General features: G+C 35.9%; 1 protein-coding gene across 7 annotated transcripts in view; it reads left to right on the forward strand.

Moving 5' to 3' along the window:
• The window catches only part of LOC113522320 (uncharacterized), a 35,236-nt gene that overhangs the window by 902 nt on the left and 21,515 nt on the right, over nucleotides 1-12,819 (forward strand). For 2 of the 7 annotated variants that reach the window (XM_052895484.1, XM_052895487.1), the window contains exons 2-4: nucleotides 6,058-6,177; nucleotides 7,606-7,817; nucleotides 9,386-9,594. In XM_052895484.1, the coding sequence (XP_052751444.1) occupies nucleotides 6,058-6,177; nucleotides 7,606-7,817; nucleotides 9,386-9,594 (541 nt within the window). Of the gene's footprint in view, nucleotides 1-563; nucleotides 634-6,020; nucleotides 6,178-7,605; nucleotides 7,818-9,385; nucleotides 9,595-12,819 lie in introns of all 7 variants that reach the window. The other 5 variants (XM_052895486.1, XM_052895489.1, XM_052895485.1 and 2 more) reach the window with 5 other exon arrangements.

Here is a 12,819-nt window from a genome sequence, read left to right on the forward strand (position 1 = left end):
GATTGCGTCGAATTAGAAACTTGATTTTTTCATTGCTTTAAGAGAACGCAGACTTGAGAATGTGATATTAATTTCAACTTGATACCTTCATGCGTTCATAAGAGGCAATATATATATTTCGAGAGAGACTGTGGGGAGTTTGACCTTACAGAGTAAATTTTTAGCAATGAGACTGATAGTGGACACAAAGTCTTAACCACTTTGTAACATTTATTATCCCCCTATTACTTGACTCAAATATCATAATGTTGTGTATAGAGCTCTCTTTATATTACGAAATATTGTAAACTTTGTTCCGTCTCAATTTCATTACTATCTTAATCTAGTAGGCAGTTAAATGGATGAAACAAGCATGCAAATACTGAATCTCCATCTTATAGACAAAGAAGCAATGTCAGAACTTCAATTTTTATTGGACACATTCAATTGAAATAGTTAAAAAGGGTATATTAAATTATTAATATTATGATTACTGTAAAGCAAGTATTTTAATCTTCTTGATTTTGATCTAGGTTATTAAAGTACTGCAATGTAAAATATTTAATTGATGATTTAAATTTCAGTAGTCATGAAGGATTGCTGGAACAATATCTGCGCATAATATGGACTTCAAAGTATCAGTTGTTTACTATTGTGTGTTTATGATATTAGGGTGAAGCTATGTTTGGATTTATTGGCTATCGTGTTTTGCTATTATTATAATATATATATATATATATATAATGTATATGTTAATATTGTTCATTTATGCATTGTCATGAAATGTACATAAATATTATTTATTATAATGTATAGTTTAGTGTCATGTATATTGATGTGGGTACTTTTATACTTTGTTAAATAATAAAGTGTACTAATGTAGGTAGAACATGTTCCAACATGACATAAACTGATTCAAGCTACACAGCACGTTTTATTGCACAATATCATATAATTAGAACATATTAGTGGCGACGAAGTGTAAAAAGTAATAAAATGGACGTAAAAGCAGTGAAATTCGATGAGTTTAATCCGCAAACAGACAATTGGGACATTTATTTTGACCGTTTAAAATTTTGTTTCGAGGCTAATGGCGTCATAACAGACTCGTCTAAAAGAGCTAACTTCTTCACAGTGTGTGGTTCGCGGGTGTTTGAAACTTTATTGGCATTAATCACACCCAGAAAAGCTAGCGAAGTGACATTCAATGAAATAGAAATTGTTTTGACTAAACACTACAGTCCAAGACCAAATGAAATATCAGTGTCGTTCCAGTTTTATAAACGTGATCAAAAACATGATGAATCTGCGGCAGACTATATAGCTCAATTAAGAAAACTTAGCTCTGGCTGCAATTTCGTTGACTTAGAGCGAATGCTTCGCGACCGGCTCGTATGTGGTATGCGTGACGGACGGTTACAGTATGAACTTTTAAAACGAGATAAGTTACGTTATCAAGATGTAGTGGATGCTATGCTATCATCAGAAAGTGCGGGACGGGATGTCCGCATGATTCAAGTATCTGCCAGCGTGACCGCAGATACTACTGTCGCGCCTGTCCTCTCTCGAACGACTTACACTACATCACCGTCGGGTTCAGAGCCGATGGATATTAATGCAGTTCAGTCAAGAGCGTCCATTCGTTTTTGTTATCGTTGTGGCGACCGTCATAATGGAGAGTGTCGATTTTTAAATGCTATTTGTCGATACTGTAAGAAAAAAGGGCACCTGGAGAAAATTTGTATTAGTAAAAAGAAGAATAAACATAATAATGTAAATTTTACGGAAGAAACAAATGATTGTTTAAATGGAATCTATTGTATATCAAATATGGGTCGCACACCGCCATTGGAAGTGATGCCATTCCTTGCTGAAATTCCAGTTTGTATGCAAGTGGATACAGGAGCAAGTTATTCTATAGTAAATGAGCAAACATGGCATACAATACATAAACAGATGCCACAAAATGCACTACAGCCTACTTCACTAATCCTACGCACATGGACAGAGACTCCAGTCCAACTACTTGGCCAAGTTACACTACCAGTGCGTTATAGAAACATCGCAAAAAACTTGTGTGTGATTGTAGCCAAAGGTAAAGGACCGAACCTACTCGGTCGAGATTGGCTCGCTCCTCTGAACTTGACTATGAATATCAATTTTGTGTCAAATACTGAACAAAATGGAATAGACACGATATTATCTAAACATAAAGAAGTTTTCAAAGATGGACTCGGTACCTACCGCGGACAACCAGTTACTATACACATAAAGCCAGGGGCAACTCCAAAGTTCCTTAAGGCTCGTCAAGTACCATTTGCTTTAAAACAAAGAATAGAAATGGAGATTGATAGATTAGAAAATGAAGGAGTATTACGCCAAACATCCTTTTCTGAATGGGCTACACCAGTAGTGCCAATAATAAAAAAGTCAGGAGAAATAAGATTGTGTGGAGATTACCGCAGTACTGTTAATGAAGCCACCGAGTCAGATACCTATCCTATGCCCACAGCAAATGAAGTCTTTGCTGCGGTCGCGGGTGGAAAATATTTTACAACTTTAGATTTGGATAGAGCATACACACAAGTTACCGTAGACGATGAAACATCTAAACTCTTAACTTTGAATACCTGCAAGGGTCTGTATACCGTACATCGCCTCGCTTTCGGAGTTAAGGCATGTCCTGGAATTTTTCAACGATTAATGACATCTTTGTTGGGTGGCATCGCCGGTGTTGCAGTTCTAATTGATGACATAATCGTCTGTGGCCATACTTTGCTGGAAATGCAAGAAAGACTTGATAAGGTACTTGGGCGAATCGAACGTGCAGGACTTCGATTGAATAAAAATAAATGCAGGTTCGCTCAAGAAAGAGTTGAGTTTCTAGGTTTTGTTATAGATGCTAAGGGTATCCATCCAGCACCAAGCAAAGTAGAATCCATTACTAACACCCCTAAACCTAAAAACAAACGAGAATTACAAGCTTTTCTCGGTCTCTATAATTTTTATGAGAGGTTCATACCTCATAAAGCGACGCTACTAGAGCCATTGCATCGTTTATTAGACACACGTCAGGAGTGGAAATGGACAGAACAAGAACAAAACGCGTTTGACACGGCTAAGCGATTATTGACTTTTGATTTAACACTAGTGCACTATGATATAACTAAACCTATAATACTTACTTGTGATAGTTCAGAATATGGCGTTGGAGCAGTATTGTCACATGTAAAGGATAATGACGAATTTCCTATAGCAATGGCATCCAGAACTTTACATCCTCATGAGCGGCGTTATTCACAGCTGGATAAAGAAGCTACTTCAATTATGTTTGGGATAACCAAATTTCAAAATTACCTCACAGGAAGAAATTTCTCTATAATAACTGATCATAAACCATTGCTCGGTATATTTAATCCTAAAAAGCCTATGCCTAATATGATTTCACCTCGTTTAACTAGAATAGCAATTGCTTTGACATCTCACGACTATGAGATAAAATATAAGCCAGGTCCTGAAATAGGTAATGCAGATTGTTTAAGCCGATGGCCACAGCCAGTACCGTGGGAACTTCAACATCAGCTGGGAGAAGTACTTTTAATGGCTGAAACACCAGAAGATTTTCCATACAATTCAGAGCACATAGCCAGGGAGACGAATAGAGATAAAATCTTGTCAAAAGTTAGTTATTATATACAACGTGGGTGGCCAGCTAAAGAAACTGATGCAGATATACGCCCATTCTGGTTACATCGCACAGAGCTGTCACTGCAAGAAAATTGTATTCTACTAGGATGTCGGGTTGTAGTACCTAGTACTCTCCGTCCTGCAACTCTACGAATGTTACATAAAACACATACAGGTATTGTCCAAACCAAAGCACTGGCCAGAAGCTATGTGTGGTGGCCACACTTAAACGAAGACATAGAATCACTAGTGAGTGGTTGTACCAAGTGCCTTGAAAATCGACATATGCCTCCTAAAACTACACATGAATGGATCACACCTTCAAGGCCATGGTCAAGAATTCATATAGACTTTGCGGGGCCATATCACAATAAATATTTTCTAATTATAGTCGATGCATATTCTCGTTGGCCAGAAGTGTTTATGGTGAACAATACAACAACGACCACTGTGATTCGGTTGCTTAGAACGACTTTTGCAACCCATGGCCTTTGTGAAGTTTTAGTGTCTGATAATGGCACATCATTTGTATCAGGCGAAATTAAGGAATTTCTGCAGGCAAATAATATACGTCACGTTACTACTGCACCTTATCATCCAGCGACCAATGGTTTAGCGGAACGAATGGTCCAGACAGTTAAAGATAAACTAAAAAAAATGGATCATTTATCCTGGGACATTAGAATTCCAAATTTGTTATTAGGTCTGCGTGTCACTCCGTGCTCAGCTACGAATAAAAGTCCAGCTGAACTATTAATGAACAGACATTTGAGGACATTGCTGGATACAATTCATCCAGACAGTTTGAAACATAAAAAAACAGAGTGGCAGATTGACCACAATCAACATAAATCACACAGAGAAACTAATGAGGGACAAAAGATAATGTACAGAAATTACAACAATCAAGGCCCCAAATGGTTACCAGGCGTAGTATTACAGAAGAATGGACCGTCTAATTATAAAATTGAGACAGCTAATGGTAAAGCAATCAATCGTCATATTGATCAGTTGATTAGATACAGATCAAGAAAGGAGGAAGGAGAAGAAGGAATTGCTGGTACATCTGAATCATTGGAAGTTTCCAATAACACAGATAATAATGTTAAGAACCATCAACAAGAACAACAGGAAAGTAACAGCCAAGAGTCTGAGAGGATTATTGAAATACCAGATTCTGAAAAATGGGTTGAGATATTGGGAATCCCACCAACTTCTGAATTGGCTACGCCAGCTACAGGCAAAATAAAAAATAAGTTAAATGTGCATTCTAAAACTCCTTATGAGAGACCACAAGATCTTAAAGACAATCTGTACTTATTCTAAGTGTCATTATATTTTTATATTAGTATTATATATGTCTAAAATGTAATCATAATATCTTTCTATATTTATAATTGATTTAACTATCTTAGAGGGGAGGTATGTCATGTATATTGATGTGGGTACTTTTATACTTTGTTAAATAATAAAGTGTACTAATGTAGGTAGAACATGTTCCAACATGACATAAACTGATTCAAGCTACACAGCACGTTTTATTGCACAATATCATATAATTAGAACATATTATTTAGTTTTCAATTTGTTTCACGTAAACGATGTATATTACTGTGATTGTTTTTACACTATTTTGAGTGTGATATGCACACATCACTAAAACATATATTGAATATATCAGAACATGTGTCCCTAAAGAAATAGAGGTCCAAAATTATTTAAAAAAGTATCAATTTAAAAAAAATTCGAGATATTTATATAAAATTGGATCCTGTTAAATAGTCATTAAACTATTATGCTTTTTAATCTAATATTTGAAAATACATTTTCACTTATTTTGTTTAACATTCTAAATAATAATCAATTATCTACTTAAGTTATCAGGATCCCATACTATTTTTTGTTTAATTGTAGTCTAAAATTTTAGTTAATTTCTTTCAACATGTATAGCAAGATGGTTCATGTAAAAAGAGTCCAGCCTATTCGCTGTCACGCTCTTGATGAGGTTGGGGTTGGCCCGTATTCTGCACATGTGCAGATTTGCAAATAATTACAATTGTAAGGCTCAGTGGGCCACCAAAATGGCCTTATGTCCACCCCTAGATGTGAGCGAAGCTTTGCAAAGACACATCTAAGAGGACATATGCGCCAGAGGCTAGCTTGTCTGGAAAATAATTCTAACTGCTAATTCAAATAATAGTACAGAAACAATTCACAAACATTCCTGACGTACTGCATAATCGAGGCAGCCCCAACAACGGAAAGTATTATTGTAATGCCACAAAGAGTGCAGTAGATTTTGAACCAAGCAACGCTTTGACCACCCGCGTGTAGCACCAGCACCTTGTTCACAGTACTGTTTGTCCACCATGTCTGTGCTATTGGGAACAGTCGGCGCACGGCTCCCCATACCACGTGCACCCGTACCCCTCCCCAGTGCGCCTGCAGCATGCCTTCCAGGCCCACAACAGCCCCAAGATGTTCCATCCAAAGGGGCTTAAACCACACTTTGTGAGTATCTTTTTGGTTCTATAACTATTTTATTTTAAAACTAAATAAGGCGCCAAATGCCCTTTGAAGAAGAGTTCCGGATGAAGTCGAATCAATTGTCCTATATATATATATATATATAGGACAATTGATAAAAAATTAAAAAATTAACATAACTTTTAAAAATATTATAGTATTATGTTGATTGACCGCGACAAATAGTAGCCTATCCCCTTTATTAAAAAAAATTAAAATCTCTTCCAAACCTATTGAAATGTTTCGTCACTGCCTTTCAAATTGATATTTCGACCCAAAAACAGATAAAACAGTTCAATAACTTAAATAAATTTGACGTTTTAATGAATAAGGGTATGTCTTATTCCATCACCAATAAGTATTGTGTTTTTACGTTTTACCGAATTTTCAATTCATCTTTTTTTATATCACTGATGTGGCAAACAAGCATACGGTCCACCTAATGGTAAGCGGTTACCGTAGCCCATGGACGCCTGCAATACCAGGGACATTACAAACGCGTCGCCGACCCTGAAGAAACCTTTGTCGGACTTCCAGTCTGGTCCAACCGTTCTTGAATTTTGCACTTAGCAATATATTAGTGATTTATTTTTATTTATATAAGTAACTCCCCCTCCTAGAATATAGTAAAATACAATGAATCCTGCTCAGTCTATCGTATTTGCTAACAGACGCTGTTTGTAGGAACAGGCCTGTTCAAGATCACTGCAATTGATCGTAAAACATTTTTTTATGTACCAAAAGTCATAATAATAATTTTAAATGACTCATGCCATCCTTACAAATGAATGACAAGGCTTGAATCAATCGCTGTAAAATTTAATATGTATGTTACGTACTATATGGAATGCAGAAGGCTAGAGGCTAATTTTTATCTCGGTCAGTAAACACATCCCGGTCACGCGAACGAAGTAGCGGGTAAAAGCTAGTTAAATATAGGTATGTTTATTGTGATATAATCAATTTAGAAATTTTTGAATCATTATTTTAGAAGTACCTGTTGAGTTTCCTACGGGTTATTCTCAACAACATTCCGAACCATTGGTATGAAATTGAATATTTAAAAATGTTCGTGAACAAGTTTATTTAATGATTATTTCTGTTCTGTTCTATTTTGCTGTCTTTTTCTCTGTTCTAACAATTACTGTCAATTATCGTTTCATTTATTTATTTATTTTATTTATTTATCTTGTGATACATAGGTAACAATGGATGGCAAAACAAGATAAATCGTCTGTGATCAACCTCATCTGTCGAGGTATACAAATTCGCAATTATGTAATTGCGAAAAAATGTATAAGAAAATCAATAATGTCACATTTACAGTAAAAAAATCATAATATTAAGGAAATTTATTGCATGTATCTCCAAGGAAATCGTCGTATCGTAATCGTAATTCATATATATGTGCAGGATGCCCGGGGCACGCCAAACGAAAGCCCTATCTTGGGCAGGGCGCTATGTCTCACGCCGCGCGGCAGCCCGGTGCCGGGTCGCGTGTCCCATCTCAACGAGAAGTTCCAGGATTCCCTGACACTCACATCGGACACGGACGCGCTCGTTGCCAAAATCAGTGCCATGTTCCCTACTGTTAGTGAGACACATATCAAAATATTGTTAAAAAAGTAAGTGGTTAAATCATTTTAATTGACTTTAAATAAAAGGAGATCCTATACCCTTTTTTTATAATACTTCGAATGACAAACAAGCGGATGGCTCACCTGATGGAAAGTGCTAACCGTCTCGTCCGTTAAACATAAACAGTGTACAGTGTATTTTTTGCTATTTTAACCACACCATAGATATTACATGTGGTGTCGCTGTGTGGTCCCTGCATAGAACAGGCCACCCCTTCCTTTCCTGTAGATGTCGTAAGACCCGACTAGGGAGGGCGAGGGATGGGCAGCAGCGTCCCTCTTAAAACATCTCTAAAAGCTTAACTTGGTTGCCACCCTGCCTGCCACGCTTGGCAACTACTGGCAAAACTCCCCTTATGGGGAAAGCTTATGTTCAGCAGTGGACAGTTAACGGCTAAAATAATAATGGATATTAGATATTAGTACACAGTAATGTTAATGGTACACCTTATGGGTTGCTATTCCCATCACTGAAACAACTGCTTCACGGCAGAAACAGGTTAGATAGGAGCATCCCAACAATTTTTATATAAAGCTTGGTATTTAGTCATTATATTTTATTGTCCTATTTTTTTTAATAAATTGCTGACTCAGCAAATTTTTTATCCTATACAGTCAATTGTCGGATACATTTGTGTCACTATCTGTCCTCTCTCAAGTTGGAATAAGTAAAACACATTTATAGAGGCGAAGGGATAATTAGTAATATGGATTAATGGCCCCATTGCTAGCAATATTTCAACCTTGACAGATCGACCTCCATACGACCTCCTCCCCTGGAAACCATTCTGGTTAATTCTTGGTGCAGTAATCACGATGGGCCGTATGATCTGACTACATTCTCACCTATTGTTCCTCACAAACAAAATTATATTTTTTTTTTTATACAACTTAGAATGGTAAACAAGCTGACGGCCCACCTGATGGAAAGTGGTAACCGTCGCCTATAGACATAAGCAGTACCATGGACATAACAGAGTATACTGTTTCGTCCATGATACCCCCCATGCGTTGCCATTCCTAAGGACTCAGATGTTATTCCTCTGTACCCTGTAAATTCACGCCATATCCCACCCTTCAAACCGAAACACAGCCATGCAAACACAGCTGCATGTTTTATTATTATATATTTAATTTATCTACCACAATGACTTATTTATATGTATTTCTGTGTACATCTGTGGTACAATGCCTCTTGAATGACAGTTGTTTAATTTTTTTGCATTGCGAATTTGCTTGTCATAAACAACCTGAATTCATAAATTAATCTTGCTTCTAAATAAAAATAATTTTTAAATGTATATATATCGAGTAATTTAGTGTCAGGTAGTCGTAGTAGTATATATATATATATATATATATATATATATATATATATATATATATATATATATATATATATATATATAACAACAAGGTACAACACAAAACAACTTACTATATATATATATACAAAATTTTATTAAAATATAAGCAATTTGGTAGGTTAGCGCGAACGCATATATATTTAAGATATAATATTATATACATTGGTTGATTATATATAAATTCAACAGATATTACAATCGTGAAGCGGTAGTTATAAGCGCGTTACAAGTGGAAAAGCATCCGATAACGACCCCGGGCCCGCTGAGTATGTCGCCGTCGGCGGCTCGCCTGCAGCGGGGAGCGGTCGGCGTGTACTCGGCGCTGCAACTGGCTAAAGGTGTCTCCGGCTCTATCCAGGGCTCCAGTCACTTCACACCGCTGACGGGCACGCCGCATGGTAGTACTACTCACTGTACGGTCAATGTGAATGAAAGCAATCCAGCTAGCTAGGCCTCCAATGATTTCAATTCAATTCAATTTATTTATTGCATTCTACAATATTGTTATAAAAGATGTTAGTAATTGATACAGTACACTGTAGACCCTGTAGGGCGCAGCAATTAGAAGCGATTAGGGCGTCGATCCTTAAATTTTCATAAAAATTTTTAATAATTAAATAATTCAATTTCAATTTCTTCAATGTAATGAAATTCTAATTAAAATCCAAGTTAATCTAATGATGTTAACAATTTTTTTTTGTTTCCATATGTTTTATTTTAATTTAATGAAATTTAATGTAGTTATTCATATTTTTATATCATTTTACTAGTATACTTATCAATTTTAGTATTATTAACTAAACCAGTAATATTTATATATTATGCGTTTTTTTTTTATTCCAAATTTTTATCATTTAAATATCCATCTATATCGTAATAACATTTTTTAGCTGATAGTTGTTTTAATTGTGATATGAATACTCTATGGTTTTGTTCATTTCGTAATGTTTCCAGTAGGTGATTATAAATTTTTATAGATTTCTTAAACTAAAGTCTAAAATATAACAATAAGGTTGAGTTTTGAACTGTAAAACCCAAGTATTGCATTTATATCAGTGTGATTATGAAATTTTGTGTATATTATTCTTTTTATGATACATTTTTTTTTAATAATGCTAACCTTTTAACACACTCTTACAAGAATCGATATATTGTATCGAATTCTATTAAAAAATTGATACTTTATTTTAGAATATTAAAATACCAAAATTGAACTAACCATTGCACCGTAAATCTTGTGACAGACAGATATATTGACACATTTATAATATTATATTATATAATTTACATAAATTAGGAAATAAAACATAGAAGTTAGAACAAATACCAAATTTCTGCTTTCTTTTATTCACTTTGACCGATGGCAAGTTAAAAGTATGTGATTGCTACTTGCTAAGGCTAATGTCACATATAGTTTGTTTTAATAGAGCTTAATGGAAAGGTAACCAAGTTTTTGTTCGTCGTGTGGTCCCGTCATAGAATGGGCCAGTTCTTCCCGTTCCCGTAGGTGTCGTAAGAGGCGACTAAAGGAGGACGAGGGATGGGCAGCAACGTCCCATTTTAAAATATCTTCAAAGCCTAACTGCGGTTGTCAACCCGCTTGCCAAGAGTGGCAACTACTGGCAAAACCCTCCCAATAGGAGGAGGTGTTCAGGTGATTATTACAGAAATACTGTCCTAATGAAATTAGTAACAAATCGAAACATTCAACAGATTAATCGGTTTTTTTTTATTTGTACTACTATTTGGACATAAGCGGACTGTCTCATTGTCGAGTCAGTTATTTATTTGATTACATTTTTGTTAAGTTCCATTGAGACAAACTATTACCAATAGAGAAACCCAGCTCATAACGGCGACTGTTCATTACTCTGTAACAATATTATAACTGCAAATAGATATGAAGATATGAATAAAAGAGAATATATTACTATTAAAATTATATTACTCTAACCCAGACATTATCAAAGTGGGCGATAACGCCCCCTTGTGGGCGCTGCAGACCTAAAGGGGGGCGGTAAGAGACCTACAAAAAATTTATTAATTTACACAATAATTGATTAATTTATTCTCAAAGTGGGCAGTAGACAAAATAAGTTTGGGAACCCCTGCTCTAACCTCAGATATGGGACAAGTATACCTAGATGGGTCACAAACGAATCTATTGATAAATTTATTATTTATCATAGAAGTAATACGAAAGAAAAAGACAATAGAACTTGCTGTCTCATTCTGGCTTACGAACTCGTTGGCGATGACGAGTCTATTAGTCGATTCGTTTACTTACCAGAGAGTTAGGACGGAAATATGACTCGTGTCTATAGGCAACGGTGGCCACTTTCCATCAAGTGGACCGTCGGCGTATTTGCCATTTCTTATGTTCTGCTATAACGGTGATATGTAAAATTAAACCTATCTCCATACAATGCTTATACTCGTATGTTTGTAAGAAATAAAATGCAGTTAAGTTATATTATTATTATATTACACTTTATTGCACCAAGTAAAAAGAGAAATAACAAATACAGTAAATATTAATGAGAAGTGATACAAAAGGCGGCCTTATCGCTAAGAAATTTCTCCCAGACAACCTTTGGGTAGAGGACATTGAGAAAAAGACAAAGGGTAGGTGGCGCACTATTATATAAATATTGTCATATACAAACATATATACATACATATACATATATATACAATTAAGTTATATGAATAATGAAGAAGACAGATGTTATCCCCTTGCTTTTCTTTTTCATTGCTAGCACGACGCATGGTAGAATGTATGAACATCGTTCAATTTTAACTCCACATAGCACACCCAGCTAGGATTATTGCTTTGTCTTATTTCATTGCCAAATTTATGTACACCTATTTCTCTATTTTACAATGAAATTCAAAGATGTTAATTAAAATCTGTAACTATTATTGTTTGGGTACCTCTGTCCCATTCGTGTTTCAAACGTGAAGCAGCTGTGTTTGCATGGCTGTGTTTCGGTTTAAAGGATGGGATATGGCGTGAATTTACAGGGTACAGAGGAATAACACCTGAATCCTCAGGAATGGCAACGCAGGGGGGTTATCATGGGCGAAACAGTATACTCTATTATGTCCATGGTACTGCTCATGTCTATAGGCGACGGTTACCACTTTCCATCAGGTGGGCCGTCAGCTTGTTTGCCATTCTAAGTTGTATAAAAAAAATGTATTTTCATGTTCCAACGAATGACAACGCGCCGTTCACTGTTGACCCTCTAAATAATATATTTGTAGATACGCTTACGCTACAGCAACCATGAGAAGGACGAGGTGTAGGCGGGTGCAGTCTCGTTCTATCGTGCGAACGTAGCATAAACATATGTACAAATAAATTTGCCATTTTTCTTGTGAAGTTACTTTTCCAATCTTATAAGTATCAGTCTATGGATATATTAAAAACTATCGGCCCGTCCCGGCGTCGCACGGGTGGATATTTTTACATTTTAAAAAGTGGCCATTAAGGCTTCACACGCGACGGAAGCTTAAAAATGGAGTAACTTCTCCCGTTTTCCCAACATTTCCCTTCACTGCTCTGCTCCTATTGATCGTAGCGTGATGAAAAGTATACTACAACCTGCCCAGGAGTATGA

This window comes from Galleria mellonella, unplaced genomic scaffold, assembly GCF_026898425.1.
Source record: "Galleria mellonella isolate WM207_F2 unplaced genomic scaffold, CSIRO_AGI_GalMel_v1 utg28, whole genome shotgun sequence".
Taxonomy (NCBI): domain Eukaryota; kingdom Metazoa; phylum Arthropoda; class Insecta; order Lepidoptera; family Pyralidae; genus Galleria; species Galleria mellonella.